We start from the raw sequence: 17,914 nt of genomic DNA, 5'->3' as shown, positions 1-17,914 counted from the left end.
GAGAAAAAACGTGAGAGAAGCTTATTCTTCATAACCTTAACCATGGCATAGCCATTGGAATGTAGTATATATACTTGAATAAATGGATTTAGGTTAAGGTCAGCCTATTGCTCCACTAGCATATTTGCTAAGCACCCTCCTTAGTACGTATCCTCGTGCTACACATGTGAACATACTGATTAATAAGTGCTAGGGATGAAGTTGTTTTATGATAGTTTACAGTTTTTTTAAGATTTTATTTATTTATTTGACAGAGAGAGAGAGCACAAGCAGGGGGAGCAGTAGAGGGAGAGGGAGAAGCAGGCTCCCGACGGAGCAGGGAGCTCGACACGGAACTCGATCCCAGGACCCTGGGATCATGACCTGAACTGAAGGCAAACACTTCACCCAGGCGCCCCAGTTTACAGACAGTTTTGAAACCACCGAGGATTTGAAGTGATAAACAGTAGGGAATCATGGCATGTTGTTGAATGGAAAAATGAAATTACGAAAGTTAGCTTTTGAGGGGTGGTATGAAGTAAATTGATGGATGGTTATAACCCTAGGCAGACAATTGGGAAGCTGTTTAATAAACCAGGTATAGGGGTGCCTGGGTGGCTCAGTTGTTAAGCGTCTGCCTTCGGCTCAGGTCGTGATCCCAGGTCCTGGGATCGAGCCCCACATTGGGCTCCCTGCTCGGCAGGGAGCCTGCTTCTCCCTCTCCCTCTCTCACTCCCCCTGTTCGTGTTCCCTCTCTCACTGTCAAATAAATAAATAAATAAAATCTTAAAAAAAAAAAAAAGTAAACCAGGTATAAGGCTATATGAAAGTGGACTCAAGAAGAACAAGCAATAGGGGTGCCTGGCTGGCTCAGTCGGTAGAGAATGTGACTCTCGATCTTGGGGTCGTGAGTTTGAGCCCCACATTGGGGGTAGAGTTTACTTAAAAATTTTTTTAAAAAAGGAGAAGAAGCAACAAAAGGTTGAAGGATGCAAGCAAAAGGGTCAGACATGGGGTAACACTACAAGGAAAGCTCCTGACTGAACCTCATGTAATGACACTTTTCTTTCAGGAGGCAGTGTGACATAATGGTTAATATCTTGGTCAAACAAGTCTGATTTCAAATACCAGCTCTGCCACTTAACAACCTGCATGGCATTGTGTATGTTACCTTCTTGAGTCCTATTCATTCATTCAGCAACGATTTACCATAACTCGTTGTATGCCAGCTATTTGCTGGGTCTTGGGGACACCTGGTGACCAAAGTGGACACAGTTCCTACCCCCATCAAGTACCCAGGACAATAGCGTAGATGGGCATTAACTATAATGTAACATATATCCGTACAGATTGTAAGACCAGTAATGAAAATGTTTTGGATTATTCCCTTTGTCATTTCTGACATTTGATTGCTCTGTATTTAAGTTAAAGTTACCAATTTTGGATGTGAAAATTATTTCTCAGTCTGTGTTTTAATACTTGTCACTGTCTCTAATTCAGACCTAATACGGTACATAAATGGAACAAATATGAGTGTTGAACATTTGGCTGATGTTCTTTCTAAGAAAACCAGGAGCAGCAGCTGGGTGGTAGTGTTCAAAGCCCTGGTTACTGTACATCACCTTATGGTGCATGGAAATGAGGTGAGCACACCGGGTATTCACGTGGTAATCAAAGCACTGTCAGTACATGATCGCAAGATATTCTTGGTTTGTCAAGGCTTATTATCCTTTACTTTGTGACAAGTGGGGGAAGTGAATAGCAATAGGTACTAAAAGGCTGATTTTTGCATTTTTACTTATGAGTATATCTTTGCAATCATTATTGGAGGTACACTGTTTTAGCCACTAGAAAATAAAGTGGGTAATAGAGTGGACATTTCTCTCAATTCTTTAGATTCTTTAGACCAAAGAGAGAAAACCCTCAAAGATGTATTGCTTTACTTTACCAGGAGAAACCAGGTGCCTGAGTGGATTACATCATCACCTGTCCACCTCTCCCCACATACACTCTTTGTATTTTACAGAACTGAAATGTTCTTTAACATCAAATTACTTATTCTCCTTTAACATTTTGTCTCAGTAAGCTTTGCATTAACAAATTAGGATTTAGAAATTGAGTGGATTTTGAAACTTCCTATAAAGCAACTAATTATACAGTATGGTATTGATAAAAAGTAGAACTGTGTACTTATATGGGAGCTTGGTGGCACAAAAAATGTGGGGGAAAGTATAGAATTTAAAATAAAGCCTTTTGGAGAATGAAATGTTGCCATTTGCAACGACATGGATGGACCTAGAGTGTATTATACTAAGTGAAATAAGTCAGAGAAAGACAAAGACCACATGATTTCACTCATATGTGGAATTTAAGAAACAAAGCAGATGAACATAGGGGAAGGGGGGAAAAAAGAGAGAGAGAGGAAAACAAGCCATAAGAGATTCTTAAAGGTAGAGAACAAACTGAGGGTTGATGGAAGGAGGTGAATGGGGGGGGGATGGGCTGGATGGGTGATGGGTATTAGGGAGGGCTCTTGTTGTGATGAGCACTGGGTGTCATATATAAGTGATGGATCACTGAATTCTGCTCCTGAAACCAATATCGCACTGTATGTTAACTAACTAGAATTTAAATACAATACAATAAAATAAAGCCTTTTGGTAGAAATAACATCCTTTGGAAAAAATAGAATGAGATCTTAATCTTACCCCAATATACAAAAATAAACTCCCCATGAATGAAACATCTATAAATGCAAGAACCTAACTTTTAAAATTGAAGAAAATGTAGGAGAATATGCTTATAACATTTGAGTAGGGAAGATACCATAAAGTTGGAATAAGATATTTCCAACATATGTATTACAGAGAAAAGATTAATATTCAAGATACATGACCAGTAAGAAAAAAGCAGTGTAGTGGAATAATGCACAAGACAAATGAACAGAGAATTCACAGAAAGGGAAACCAGAATTGCTGATAACCATCTGAGAACGTGCTCAGATAAAATTTAAAATGCATGACAGTATCAAGAGTTGGGAAGGCCTTGAGGAAATGAGAATTCACATACCCTGTGGATGACATGTAAATATTAGTTGCTGGAATTTATGACTGGGGAGAGGAGAGCGTTGAGACATGTTTAGTAAAATTGAAAATGCCAAGCCCAGTGACCCAGCACATCTACTTCTTATAGCATATTTATAATAATTAAAAAGTAGAAATCACCTAAATTTCCATCAGTACAGAACAGTTAACTAAAACGAAGTGCATATATAAGATGAAGTACTATATAATGTTACATGGGATGTATACCAATGAGGCTAGATCTCAGAAACAATGCTAATAGAGGAAGTAAGTTGCAGAATGACATTCAGATATAATATTATTTATGTGAATTTAAAAATACTTAATATTTGTCCACGAAACAAATATATCTGAAACTATAAAGAAAATAGACTATAAAGGTTAAAATTATGATAACAGTTACCTCCAGGGGAGGAAAAGGAAATGGAACTTGGGGATGGGCAAAGGGCACTTTAAACTTTATCTATAGAACTTTATTCTTCTTATTTTAAAAATATACCTGAAGCTGTTGTGTTGAAAAGTTAGCTGTTATCATTTCTGGGTAGTGTGGCACCCAGATGTATCAAATTATTTTAAAATTTTCTGCAAATTAAATTATTAAATAGTTTAATGTTCACTATTGAAATAGTTCTGTAATTAATTAAAACTTCTCAAAATAAAAAAGGGGGGAATGGCTAGATAGAAAGTCCTGGGGGCAAAGAGTGTATATTCCCATGAGCTTTAATGTTTAACCCCTTTTTTCTCTGGGAGATATATAGACAGAGGAGAGTTGACAATGCTGCATATTCTTATGTTGCGTAACCCAGGATATGATCATGCTCACCTTAATCAATGCTCCTGAAATAGCTAGAAGCTATATGATAGAATTATGTTAAATATGTATTCACAATGATAAACTCATTAAAGAGCTCCATTTGTGGACAGAAGCTAATTTTATAATTTGGCACATTTGACAGCGTTTTATCCAGCATCTGGCATCTAGACACTCTTTGTTCACTCTACACAACTTCCTGGATAAAAGTGTCATAGAAGGTAAGATGATTCTTTGATGGAAATAGTCCATGTGGCAGGGAGGGAAAAGCTCTGTTTTGAAAACCATGCCTGGTTAAAACATGGGGGGTTTGGGAAGGGATGGTGACAGTGGATGGGGAGTTTCAGGAAAATGTTAAGAATTTACAATAGTTTCTGTGGAAATGTGAAAGAAACGGATAAAGTTCAATTATTTCCTCTATTCAGAATTGTCACCATCAACACTACATCATGAGGTGATTTCAAGGCTTTGAGGAAATAAATAATCTTTAGCAGAAAGTGTGAGGAATACTGGACTAGATAATTAGTAAAGTCCATTCTAGCTTTTGTGCTTCAAAGATTTGTTGAGGTATATGGGTGGATGTGAAATGATAAGTCTTTGCATTTATTGACATATTGTAAATGGTTAATACTGGTTAAATTGTAAGAGACTCTTAATCTCAGGAAACAAACCGAGGGTTGCTGGAGGGGTGGGGGGTGGGCGGGATGGGGTGGCTGGGTGATGGACATTGGGGAGGGTATGTGCTATGGTGAGCGCTGTGAATTGTGTAAGACTGTTGAATCACAGACCTGTGCCTCTGAAACAAATAAGACATTGTATGTTAATTAAACATAATTAAAAAAATAAAATAAATTGGAAATAATGAAGTATTTCATTTTTAGGCTATACTATGTCAACCTTCATCAGACGATATAGCAAGTTCTTGAATGAGAAGTCACTTGCATATAGACTGATCACATCTGACATCACCAAAACCAAGAGAGGGTCAGTAAATATCATTAGTTTGTAAGCAAGAAATACTGAAATACATAAGTCCTCCGATATGTAGTTGACCAAAAACACAGCTTTATTTTAAGATCCTGATGTCACAGTGCTGCTTAAACTCTTAATTACTGATATCATGAATCTCTTTTCTCTTTTATAGGGTGGATGGTATGATGAGAACTATGGATACAAAACAGCTGCTAAACACTCTTCCAGTTATTCAAACTCAGTTTGATGCTCTTCTTAATTTTAATGTAAGAGCTTTATGAATCCTGTTAAACATACTGGTAAATGACGTTGTTTAGCAGTAAGTGGAGAAGGAATTGTTTTAAACTGTGGTGGTAATTGATTACTCTTTTATTTAATTGCCAGGCAAATCCTGATGAACTAACGAATGGTATAGTACATGCTGCTTTCATGCTCCTCTTTAAGGATTCTCTTCGCCTCTTTGCAGCCTATAATGAGGGGATCCTTAATTTGCTAGGTAGGCTAAAGAATAAACATTGCCTAAAAAATAAACTGGTAAGAACCTTTTATCTCTATGTTTAGACTAACGTAGACTACACTTATTTTAAATTCCAAATAGAAGATCCTTTTAAGGTCATATGTATTTTGTTTTATTTTGTTTTAAGATTTTTTATTTATTTATTGAGAGAGAGAGAGAGAATGGTAGAGAGAGAGCATGAGAGGGAGGAAGATCAGAGGGAGAAGCAGACTCCCTGCCGAGCAGGGAGCCCGATGCGGGACTCGATCCTGGGACTCCAGGGTCGTGACCTGAGCCGAAGGCAGTCGCTTAACCAACTGAGCCACCCAGGCGCCCGGTCATATGTATTTTAAAATAATGAGACATCATATTGCTTTTTTGGATAGAAATTCCTTGACTAATTAGCCACAGAACTGTATGGTTTTTGTATAAGTGCTAATTGATATTTCTGGGAAATTTCTGTCCTAATTTAGCCTTCATGAATGATTCATTTCATAGGAAGTGTTCTCCAAGCTTCAGTGATTTTTCTTACACTGAAGGAGTATCTAGTACATTTGTAGAGTTATAAAAGAGTAGGAAACACAGCTCGTTCCCTCAAAAAGCTTCAGAGCTTGATGTTAGTAAATAAGATTACAGACTGGAAGTTGTAGAAATTAAACTAAACTATCTGTGTATGCTATTAAATTCTAGATATCTTCCCAGCATCAGTGTTTGGCATATGGTACTTCATAAAAATCTGTTGATTATACGGATTGAATAGTGTTGTTGCTTGCTAAGACAGAATATAACTGGATTAAAGCTATAATTGTTCTGAACAAGTTAAAATCATATACAGATTCAGCTTAAAATAGAATTATCAGAGTGGAGTGAAACTGGAAAATTGCTGAGATACTGGCTCCTTCATGGTAATTTTTTTTATTTTTAGACAAATATTTTGATATGAGGAAAAACCAATGCAAGGAAAGTTTGGATATTTACATCAAGTTCCTCGAAAGAACAACCAAACTGGTACAGTTCCTGAAAGTTGCGGAGGTATGGAAATCTATTTCTACACAAGGCTTTTCTGCTATTTTCTGTATTAGTTTAATAGCTGGTATAACCATACCACTGCACAAACACGCAGAAATTGTTAGTATTTTTAACTGCTTTGTAAACAGTGAAACTATACACTAAAATTAAGTAGTTCAAGGATTTTTGTTTGTAGCCATGAAGATAACTGTTGCCAAGCTTATCCTCCTGCCAGAAACAACTCTACAACTGGGCCAAGCTCATATGACATATGTCTTTTCGGGCAGTGGACAATAGGTCTGTGATCAGTTGAAGAAGGAAACACATGAGTTGACCCGCACATTTCCCCTGACACTCACAAGAACCCAAGCAGAATAAATATGCCTAGGCAAGCAGTAGCTGAACTTCTGAAAACCAAAGCAAACCAAACACAATACAATAAAAACAAAACACAACGTATTACTCACAGGAGAACAACAATATGAATAACAGCTGACTTCTGAGTACTTGACAAATTAGAACACATTTGTATAATATCCAAAATGTAGCTTAGCTCTTTCCAGAACAGCAAAGATTCAATAGCTGGCAAGTCTTTTTTTTCTCATAGGTTTATCCTTAGGATGACTATAAGTTTGTGTTTAAGTGTACGAGGCCTACCTTAGCTTGACATGTTTTTCTTGATCAGCTAGGTACTAGCCCAGCAAGGCATTCATGCTTGAGGGGTATTTTCTCTTTTGTGTGCACATTGGTCTCACAGTTACTTTTCTTTGTTGCCACTCCCTGTTGTAATGTGTACTTTCCCCCCCTCGTTTGTGAATTCAGCAAGTTGGAATTGACCAGAACGACATTCCATATCTTACACAGGTCAGTGTATCTTTCCTATGTGTTTAAATGACTTTTTTGTTGTTACGTATGTGTATTTATTATATTCATAATATATCACCTGAGACTCCATCCTTTGCCATAAACGTACATATGTATTTTCATTTCCTCATGACTAACATACACACATACATACATATGTAGATACATAGACATGTGTTTTCTGCACAGGTCTTTGAGCTGGTGCTTTTATAAAAGAGGCCAGTCCCTGCTGAGTGCTAAAAGGTGACTCGTAGTAGAACAACTAGACTATGCTTTTTTAAATGGGCAGAACTGATCAGTGGAAACAGCAGAATATTTGGGCTCTCAAGCACCTCATTTCCGTTCTCCACGGCTCATTTATGCAGCTGCAAAATGGGTGTAATACTATTGTCTTTCTCATAGCAGTGTTGTGCAAATCAAATGAACTCAGGCTTTTTCCTTCCCTAGAAGCCGCTCATCAGGAATCTCTCACATGGCAGTGGGTGGGATATGAGGTAGAGGGGTGGCTGAAACGAAGGTCTGGCCACCTGCTTAGGCAGCCTGATGGGCCTTTTGGACTTGCTTGTGCTCTGTCCCACACATGCCATTGGGCTTGAGCAGCCCTTTCCTGCTCTGGGCCCCACACTAATGTGGCATCTGGGATATGGGCCAAAGCATTATTTTCCCTGGGGTGGGAACATGCTGTCTCCAGAACTCAAAGAGGCCTAACAGGTGTTGTGTTTCCTTTTTGATGGTGGGAGGTGCAAGATGCACTACATTATCTTCTATTTTGGATAGAATTTCCTGGTAAATCCCTGGCCACTGGAACCTTAAAAATGTTACCAAAATAGAAGGCCCCTGAATCTTTGTAGGGTTTAGCTCCTACCTTCTGGAACACATGTAGCTTTCCGGGTCTCTATTATACTGGCCACTTCCTGCTCATGCGATCCAGTTAGCATGACATCATGGATATGAGTGGATCAGTGTGATTTTCTGAGGGATAACCAGATGATCTAGACTTCTTCTGATCATAGTATGACAGAATGTTGAAAGAGTTAACACACCCTGGGTCAAAACTGTAAGTGTATACGGTTGTCCATTTCATGCCTACAAGCTCTTTGTGATTTACACTTTTGATAGCAGTGGAAAGCGGAACATTCACACATACCATGCATCTGAGACTACATTAATCTACCTGTGCCAGAGAAACTGTTGTACCTGGCATGTGGCTACAGTTGAATTACTACTTGATTGATTATGCTGTAGTTTGTCATTCTCCAGGGCCTGACTGGTTTTGGGGCCCTAATGGTGAATCACATGGAGATATGATGGGGACCATTTTTATCTTTAAGATTGGCACCAATTTCTGCATCCTCCTGGAAGGTGATTGTGTTTTTATTTACTATTTTGCCTGGAGGGTAGGTGGAGACTATTTAAGATACAGAGATCTCCACCCCACAAGTTACACGCCCCATCAGGATTTTCCCCCACCCACTCCTGGCCTCTAGGTCTCTAACTACAGTTACGTTGCAGCATAGCCCAGAGACTTCAGGACTTTCATGGCCATCCCCCAGCTCTCCCCATCCCGTAAGTTAGGGCTTAAAAGCCCAACCCTGACCTTGGTGTGGCAGGCCTGCCTTGATTGGGACTGGAGGAAGGTGAAGTACTCAGACAGTACCTGGCACAGGTGGTAGTCATATGAAGTCAGAGAGGGTGAAGATGTAGGGGGAGACGGGGGTGGTAGCTTGAGGTCCCCTCAGGAATCATAAGACATTGGATCCAGAGCACTGTGGATGTAGCAGTGGCCTCCAGTAAGAGGATGGAGGAGGCAGGGATAAATGTTCGGTTTGGTGGCAGAGAAGGAGGGACTTTCTGTCTGATGTCTTCTCATACATCTTGAAAGAAATGTGTTTTCTAACATATACACAGCACAAGCATTCCTTCATGTACAGATAAGTACAAAGGGGACTTGTGCTCAGACATTGAGCCCCACTGTTGGATGCAGTAATTCACAGCTTCCCGAATGAAAAATCAGATAGCCAGAACACAGAAAAAGTGAGAATGTCTGGGTGGCTAGGGGAGAAGATGGGATTTCATTGCCCAGAGGCACCTGAACTGGTGGGTATCAATCAACAGTCATTCACAAACACATGCTTGACCCCTTCAGGACGAAGGAGCTATAATGAATGAAACACAGTCCCCGCTCCTGAGTTCCTGAAAAAGACTACAGAAGCATGCCTAGTTAACTCCTAAAATGTAGCCCTCTCTCTGAATTTTCTCCACATTAACCTCAGTTTCTTCAGGTAGGTGGTAGAGGTGGGAAGGGTTCCTTTGCTGAGAACTGCAGTTTGGCCATCATGAGGGCACAGGCAAGCATTAACTGAGCTGGACTTGGCATCTTGGCCTTGGCCTCCTTCACAGCTCAGTGCCTGTGGTCAGAGCTTCAAGGGGAATATCAGACAGAAGGAGTCCCAGGATGGGGGACCACATTTCCCATTGGGCCACCCTCTCTCCTGCTTACCTCAATTCTGGTTCCCAGGATCCCTGAATCAAAAACAAAGTAGATGGCTGTGGGAGAGGCTGTGGAAGACAGGCAAAGCTCTTTGTTGCTGAACTTTCTTGTAGAGTTTCATTCCTTCCTCCGTCAATAAACTCCTTTTACTGGGAACGCTTCCTTATCAGTACGCCAGCCCCTGGCCCTCAGTCAGTACAGAAAGTCATTTGTCATGGCATAAGGTTGGCAGAGCTGCTCCCATCACGTGCTTTCTTGGGGGCCCTGGGAACCCTGGAATGGAGTGAAATGCTGTAGGTTGGCCAGCTTTTCCTTGGTGCTTCCATCAGTCTTTACTATATGAATGGATGCTAAACTGTTAGGTGCAGGCTCACCATTTTAAGGCTCGCCCAAACCCTTGTGTTTTCTTAAAAGGAAATCTCCCCCATTTCTCCAGCTAACCCTTTCTACCTTGATTTCGACATGGTCTGGGGCTCACAGAGCCTCCTCCTGTGAGTGAGCTGTCTCGTGTGTCTGTGTCTGTCCGTCACTGTTCCACCATTCTGTGCTGTTTGTGCTCTGTGGGACTCCCAGAAACTCTGGTGGCAAGCTGTGCTCTGTCTGCCATCTGATGCATCTTTATTGTACACCAGCATAGTTCAAACATACGTCTCTGGGCCGCATCCCTCATTAGAGCTCCAGGGACCCAAACTCAAAAGACCTACCAGATGGTTCCACCCTAATGTATACCTGGATGAATTCTCCTCACTTCACCACAGTGTTTCTGTGGTTTTGGTGGGTGGAGGGTAACTGTGTGCCTCACAAAAGAGGTCCTACAGATTCATATCTATGCTTTCATTGTAAAGTGCCTTGGTGCATTTTAAGTTTTCAGTAGTCCTAAGCAGTGTTCTGCTAACCTTGGGCAGCAGCATGGCCACAGATTTATAGCTGTCAGTGAATTGTCTGAAAACAACACGGATGAAAAGGATTCTTTCCGGCAAACGTTCAAATTTACTGATAACTGTTGTTATTTTGTTATTTTAGTTACTCTTTGGTAGTTATTTTGTTATATATTTATTGAATGACTGAATGAATGAACCAGAAATACTCTATCCCTTTGGCAACCGTGTGTCTGCCCTAATGAAACTGGCAGTCCCCCTGATCATTTTTGGGTGTCCCATTGCCCCTTCTTGCCCATCTTGTATGCTTGAACATTTGAGGTTCACCCTAGGCTGCAGATGTCCTGGTCTTTCCACCGCTGAGGTGCCTGTGGGCTTCGTAAAGGGACAGATTCTCTAATTCTTCTGTACTCAGCGTGCCCACGTTGTTAAGAGGCATTCCTGGACAGGTCTTCTCCTGGTCCCCACATTTGGCCCCACAGGAGAATCCCTCTGAGCAGGTATCTGCTTGGCTGTGTCATTCTGTCAGCCCCTCTACAACTGAGTGCTATATAGGCCCCTCTGTTATCAGGCCCATGTGTTTGTTGCCCTTCCTTGTGAAGGAGTCAAAAATAATGATTTCAAGTCCAAAAGAGATAGATGTTTTAGCAGTCCTTTGGCCATTTAAAAAAAAATGTACATGAAAGCATAGTTTGAAAATCTGATTTGATATCAAGATGCTGCTTTTCATAATGAATTTGTTTGTAGCAATTGCAGTTGACCCTTGAACAACATGGGTTTGAACTATGCAGGTCCACTTATATGTGGAGTTTTTTCTATAAATATATTGGAAAATTTTTTGGAGATTTGCGACAATTTGAAAAAACTCACAGATGAACTATGTAGCCTACAAATACTGAAAAAATGAAGAAAAAGTTAGGTATTGTTGTAAGATTACAGCACATAATACATAATACATATAACATATAAAATCTGTGTTAATAGACCATTTATGTTATTGGTAAAGCTTCCCAGTCAATAGTAAGCTATCAGTGGCTAAGTTTTGGGGGAGTCAACTGCACAAGGGTGTGTGCCCCTAACTCCCACATTGTTTGAAGGTCAGCTGTATTTACCTTTAATGCCTTTGCTATATAGGTGCCTTAATTTTTGTTCAGAACCTTTTTATGATGTAAGAGAGTATGAATTTGCTTACAACTATCAGAAAATATGTCTTTCACAATAACTTTATCTTCAGGCACCCCACAGTTTACTTGAAGCACTAAAACAGCATTTAGCTTCTTTGGAAGAGAAAAATAACAGTTTGCTTCCTTACAGGTAAGATAATAAATGTCTTAATTTAGATTACTTTTGTTTCTCTCTAAATAATTTCCCTCTTTTTAACAATATGAAAGTGACTAAGTAAATAATAGGCTTTGAACATGCTGGAACACATTTTAAATGATAATATGGAAGAGAGGTTTTCAATCTTTTCTGGGATCCCATACTCTCCACAGGGGTGATATGCTTCCCAAGGAAACATCTTTTATTATGTTGAATGATTCTCAAAGTCAGAAGTTGGGGCTGGAATAAACCCTCTTTCGAAGAATTTGATTTCTTCTCTTAGAGGCTCCTTTAGTGAGAATAACTGTTGTAGACGATTATTTAATATTTACCCACAAAACAGTGTGCATAGTAACACTCAAGATCTGTGTGTATACACATGTATATGCACATACATACACTCTTCTATATAAGAATATATATATATATATACCCCCCACCACTCCAGCAACCCTCAGTTTGTTTCCCGAGATTAAGAATTCCTCATATCAGTGAGATCATATGATACATGTCTTTCTCTGATTGACTTATTTCGCTTAGCATAATACCCTCTAGGGAGGGATGGGGTGGCTGGGTGATGGACATTGGGGAGGGTATGTGCTGTGGTCAGTGCTGTGAATTGTGTAAGACTGTTGAATCCCAGACCTGTACCTCTGAAACAAATAATACATTATATGTTAAAAAAAAAAAAAAAAGAAGATAGTAGGAAGGGAAAAATGAAGGGGAGGAAATCAGAGGGGGAGACAAGCCATGAGAGACGATGGACTCTGAGAAACAAACTGAGGGTTCTAGAAGGGAGGGGGGCGGGACGATGGGTTAGCCCGGTGATGGGTATTAAAGAGGGCACGTACTGAATGGAGCACTGGGTGTTATACGCAAACAATGAATCATGGAACACTACATCAAAAACTAATGATGTAATGTATGGTGATTAACATAACATAATAAAATAAAATTAAAAAAGAATATATATATATACAAATTAAATAATACAAATTTTGAGGTATATCACTTCAAAATGTTCATGTTAGTTATTTCTGAGTGGAAAAATTATGGTTGATTTCATTTTTCTTTTCTTTTTTTTTTTTGACTTTTCAGTATTGTTCAAAATTTCTATAAGGCTCATGTATTATTCATTCATTCCACTGTTTAGGTTATATTGATTACAATTGACTTATATTCATGTTCTATTAGACAACAAGTCTGTTGACTGTTTCTTTTCTTTATCATAGATAGATGTATAGTTAGTATATGGTTGGATGGATGGATTAATGGATGGATAAATGGTTGAATTAAGGAAATGTAGGCTCAGCTGGGTAGGATATATGTGATTCTATTTATTCTCCAGTGTATCTCATTTTTCTTGTAATCTTTTAAGTCTCCAGCATGCATTGATTCCCTCTATCCCAAATAATCCAGTTGTGAAAGCTTCAGCAAGCAGCGCTTGGTTTGCAGGTAACATAACTCGATTATATGATTGTATCAGTAATCATTGAAAGCAGAATTAGAGCCTTTAATTCTTCCACTGCTTAACCACCTACTGTGTCTGCTGCCTCTTCCTGAAGTAGTCTTTGACCTAGTGATTTCATTTGTAGGAATTTATCTAATGTATATATTCAGGGTTGTGAAATGATATATGAACAGGGATATCTGTTAACAATGTTGTGATAGCAAAATGACTATCAATAAGGGGCTTGTTTTTATGTACTGAAATGGAATGATCTCCAAGATATATTGTTAAATGGAAAATAAGCAAGGTGTGAAACAAAGTATAGTATGCTCCCATCTTCGTTTTTAAAAACAGAAAAAAGAATATATACGTTTGTATAATTTCTTAAAGAGTACTTCTGGAAAGATATACAAAAAATGAATAAAATGTGCTGCCTCCACGAAGAACGTGGTGGTTCATGTAAAGGGATGGGTAGGAGAGCCCTCACTCTACCATTTTGTAACTTTTGAATTTTGTACTTGCAAATAATTACTGATTAAAAGATAAATTTAATGAAGAAACACACAAATACAGTGTGGTACTTTGTTATGCTTAACATGGAAGTCTTTTATAACCTCTTAAGTTTAGTTTGCCTCATACTTCAGTAGTGTGCTGAATTTTCAGGAATTTTGCAAGCTGGTTGATGTCACACTGGTAACTTGAAATTGGCCATGATGAAAGTATTTACACCACAGAAATGGACAAACACTATAAGACAGGCCTTTTGTTTTTCTTGGAGAGCTGGTTGTTACATGTTTCCTGGCACATGACAGCTCATTATCAGTCATATTCTGTTTTTTAATGGATGATTGTGTTTCAGTGATGTCACTTGATCCTCTAGACACAAATTCATGTAATAATGTTATATTACCATAGTTTATATTGTTTGAATTAAAGTTTGTTCTTAATTTAACTTGAAGACTTAAACTGTATCTATTTTAAATGTTTTTACTTTTCTTTTGTATATATACTCTCAATGGACGCAACTTCTGCATTTTCAATGGGTGAGTTTGACCAAAATTTTGAGGAACATAAGTCCTTTGAGTAAAATCCTACTATAGCAAAAGTGGCACGTTTGATTTGTTTCCAAAAGAATGACTGCTTTTCTGAGTTCCCGTGGTTTGGGAATCATTAGTGCTTACAACAGATATTACAAGAAGGGTAAATACAGTTTTTGACAAGTTGTGGCTTCAGTCTGTTGCAAATGTGAGTTCCAAACCAAGTATAGGGGGAATGGGGAGCTACTGCTATTCTTTTATAAAGGCCTGTGGTTTGCCTTTACCCTCATTGCTTGAACCAATTCTGTTGACAATCCTATGATCAGCTGCAAGCACTTTTTTCCTTAAATCACTGATTTAAAAGTACCTGCCATGAAACCGGAGTGCTTGGGTTCAAATTCCATTCTACCATTCATGGATGGTGTGACTTTGGGCAGACCACTTAACCTCTCTGTGCCTCAGCTTCCTGATCCTCATAAGGTTGCTGTCAGGATAAATGAATCAGTACTTCTAGAGTGCTTAGCACAGGGCTTGACCCATGTGTTACTTAGAAGTGCATTTTAAAATTTCATGTATATGGGAAATGGGGATCTTTTTATCTTATTTTTTATTTTAATTCCAGTATAGTGAACATGCAGTGTTATATTAGTTCCAAGTGTACAATACAGTGATTCAGCACTTTCATACAACACCTGGGGCTCATCAGGACAAGTGCCCTCCTTCATCCCCATCACCTAGCTCACCCACCCTCCACCCACCTCCCCTCTGCTGACCATCAGTGTGTTCTCCATAGTTAAGAGTCCGTTTTGTCTCTCTCTTCCCCCTCCAATGATCGTTTGTTTTGTTTCTTGAATTCCACATATGAGTGAAATCATATGGTATTTGTCTTTCTCTGACTGACTTATTTTGCTTAGCGTAATACTCTCTAGCTCCATCCACGTCATTGCAAATGGCAAGATGTCATTCTTTTTGATGGCTGAGTAATATTTCATTGTGTATATGTACCACATCTTGTTCATCCATTCATCTATCAGTGGACACTGGGACCATTTCCATAATTTGGCTATAGTCAATAATGCTGCTATAATGTAGGGATGCACATATCTGTTTACATTAGTGTTTTTGTATTTTGTGGGTAAATACCCAGTAGTGAGATTACTGGATCATAAGCTAGTCCTATTTTTAACTTTTTGAGGACCCTCCATACTGTTTTCCACAGTGGCTGCACCAGTTTGCATTCCCACCAACACTGCAAGGGGGTTCCTTTTTCTCCACATCTTTGCCAACACCTGTTGTTTCCTGTGTTGTTGCTTTTAGCCATTCTGACAGATGTGAGGTGGTATCTCATTGTAGTTTTGATTTGTATTTTCCTGATGCTGAGTGATGTTGAGCAGCTTTTCATGTGTCTGTTGGATATATGGGGATCTTCTAATGATCTTTTTTGCTGCCGAATTCTAGCTTACTTGCACTATGTCAAAGAACCTTCTTTATAATTTCAGTCCTTTGGAATTTGTTGATACTTGCTTCATGGCCCAGCATACAATCATTTTTTTTGGTGGAAGTTTTATGTGCACTGGAAAACACTGTATCCTTTAATTGCTGGATACAGTGTTCTGTGTATGTCCATTAGGCTGAGGTTGTTAATTGTGTTGTTCAAATCCTCTGTATTTTCATTATTTTGCCTGCTTGTTCATAGAGTTACTAAGAAAGGTCTGTTAAAATTTCCCTTGTTTCCTCATAAGCTACGTTAAGCACTATTTTTATCCCCCACGCCACTATATGACTCTTGTCAAAGTCACCAGTCACCTCCATGTTGCAGGATCCGATGGTGATTACTTGATCTTCATCTTACTAGGCCCCCTAGTTCATCACTCCCACTTCCTTCAGTTTGCCTATTGGTTTTCTTCTTATGTAACTCTTGGCTCTTTTTTAGACTTTTTTTTTTTTTTTTTTTTTTTTTTACTGATTTTCCCTCATTTCTCTTCTTTATGTATACTTTTTCATTGCCTAGATGACCTCATCCAGACTCAGGGCCTTAAGTACCATTTACATGATAAGGACTCCCAAATTAGTATCTCTAGTTACAGACATTTCTCTTGGACTCCAGAATCATATATCCAAGTGTCTATCCAGTGGTTTCACTTGAATTATCTAATAGGGTTCTACAACTCAATATGTCTAAAACTAAGCTTCTGATATTCCACCCCAAACCTGTTGATTTTACCTTCAAAACATATCTAAACATTGACCACTTCTCACTATCTTCAGTGCTACCACCCTAGTTCAAGTTACCGTCACTTCTTAGCTTCTTCCCTTGCTCTCTACAGTCCATTCTTTACATAGCAGAGTGATCTGATTAAAATACAAGTCAGATGGATCATGTCTCTCCTCTGTTCAAATCCCTCCAGTGGCTTCACCATCTCAGGGAAGGTGGCCTAAGATGGTGGCCTCAGAGTAAAATGCAAAGTCCTTACAATTCTTTACAAGGCCCTGAATTGCCTTTCTGACTCCTCTGATTACTCTGACTCCAGACACATTGGCCTCCTCACTATTCTTCAAATATCCTCCTTCCTGAGGGCCTTTGCTCATGTTGTTCCTTCTGCTGGGTCCACATGGTTCACTTTTCACATACTTTAGGTCTTTACTTAAAAGTCCTCTTCTCAGTGAGCCTTTCCTATGTAAATTTACATACCCCCTCCCCCACCAACATATCATACTTCTTTCTCTGTTGTTTTTCCCTCGGCACTTACCACAATCTAACATATACTTCATTTGTATTGGTTATTTTCTGTCTCCAGTGGAATGTAAGCTACAAGAAGGCAGGGATTTTTATCTTTTTTTTCTTCACTGGTGTATCTTTAGCACCTAGTATGGTGTCTAACAAATCCTCAATTAAAATGTATTTAATGAATAATTTAACATGACTTTATTTAAACTCATTAACCTAAGAACTTGATGTGCTGTTAGTTTGTAACGGGAGGTACATGCATATCATTATTGATATAAATTTGGCTTAGTTTTTCATCTAATTCTGTCTCTTATTTTCAGATTATCTTCCCTATATGACATATTATAACCAACGTTACCTTCACAAGCCCACAAACCTGTTGGAGCCAGACAGCAATGTGGAAAAATCATAGCAAACAATCTGGATGGCTCACTTGCTAGCCTTGTAGGAAGTAAGCATCTATTTTTAAATCAATATTTCAGATATATATATATATATACTTAAATGCATTTTAAGAAAAAGTATACAAAAATAATGTAAACTTTGTTTGTTTTATGAAGCAGATCTTAACCTTGGAGAAAGCCCAGTCAACAAGTAAGTTTTTATTATTTAAAAAGGACAGCTGATAATACATACATGTTAGAGGAGGAGACTCATGAGATTAACAACTAGAAAATAATTATTTTAGAATTCGATATAGGAATCATTTGTTACAAAACTCTATAATAATATCCTTCAAAAATTAAAGTAGAAAAGTTACTCTTTATATACTATCCCAGTTTTTGTAGGTGAAGTTC

General features: G+C 38.7%; 1 protein-coding gene across 3 annotated transcripts in view; it reads left to right on the top strand.

Moving 5' to 3' along the window:
- Positions 1-17,914, top strand: part of LOC113930548 (clathrin coat assembly protein AP180-like) — a 45,629-nt gene that overhangs the window by 1,002 nt on the left and 26,713 nt on the right. Inside the window, exons 2-12 of one of the 3 annotated variants that reach the window (XM_035725572.1) lie at positions 1,480-1,622; positions 4,019-4,094; positions 4,755-4,857; positions 5,018-5,111; positions 5,230-5,341; positions 6,267-6,373; positions 7,172-7,213; positions 11,817-11,896; positions 13,281-13,357; positions 17,485-17,568; positions 17,681-17,711. In XM_035725572.1, coding sequence (XP_035581465.1) covers positions 1,480-1,622; positions 4,019-4,094; positions 4,755-4,857; positions 5,018-5,111; positions 5,230-5,341; positions 6,267-6,373; positions 7,172-7,213; positions 11,817-11,896; positions 13,281-13,357; positions 17,485-17,568; positions 17,681-17,711 — 949 coding nt within the window. Of the gene's footprint in view, positions 1-1,479; positions 1,623-4,018; positions 4,095-4,754; positions 4,858-5,017; positions 5,112-5,229; positions 5,342-6,266; positions 6,374-7,171; positions 7,214-11,816; positions 11,897-13,280; positions 13,358-17,484; positions 17,569-17,677; positions 17,712-17,914 lie in introns of all 3 variants that reach the window. The other 2 variants (XM_035725571.1, XM_035725573.1) reach the window with 2 other exon arrangements.

The sequence above is a fragment of the Zalophus californianus genome, chromosome X (assembly GCF_009762305.2).
Source record: "Zalophus californianus isolate mZalCal1 chromosome X, mZalCal1.pri.v2, whole genome shotgun sequence".
NCBI lineage: Eukaryota > Metazoa > Chordata > Mammalia > Carnivora > Otariidae > Zalophus > Zalophus californianus.
The sequence above is the reverse complement of the archived record's forward strand: the minus strand, read 5'-3'. Positions and strand labels throughout refer to the sequence as shown.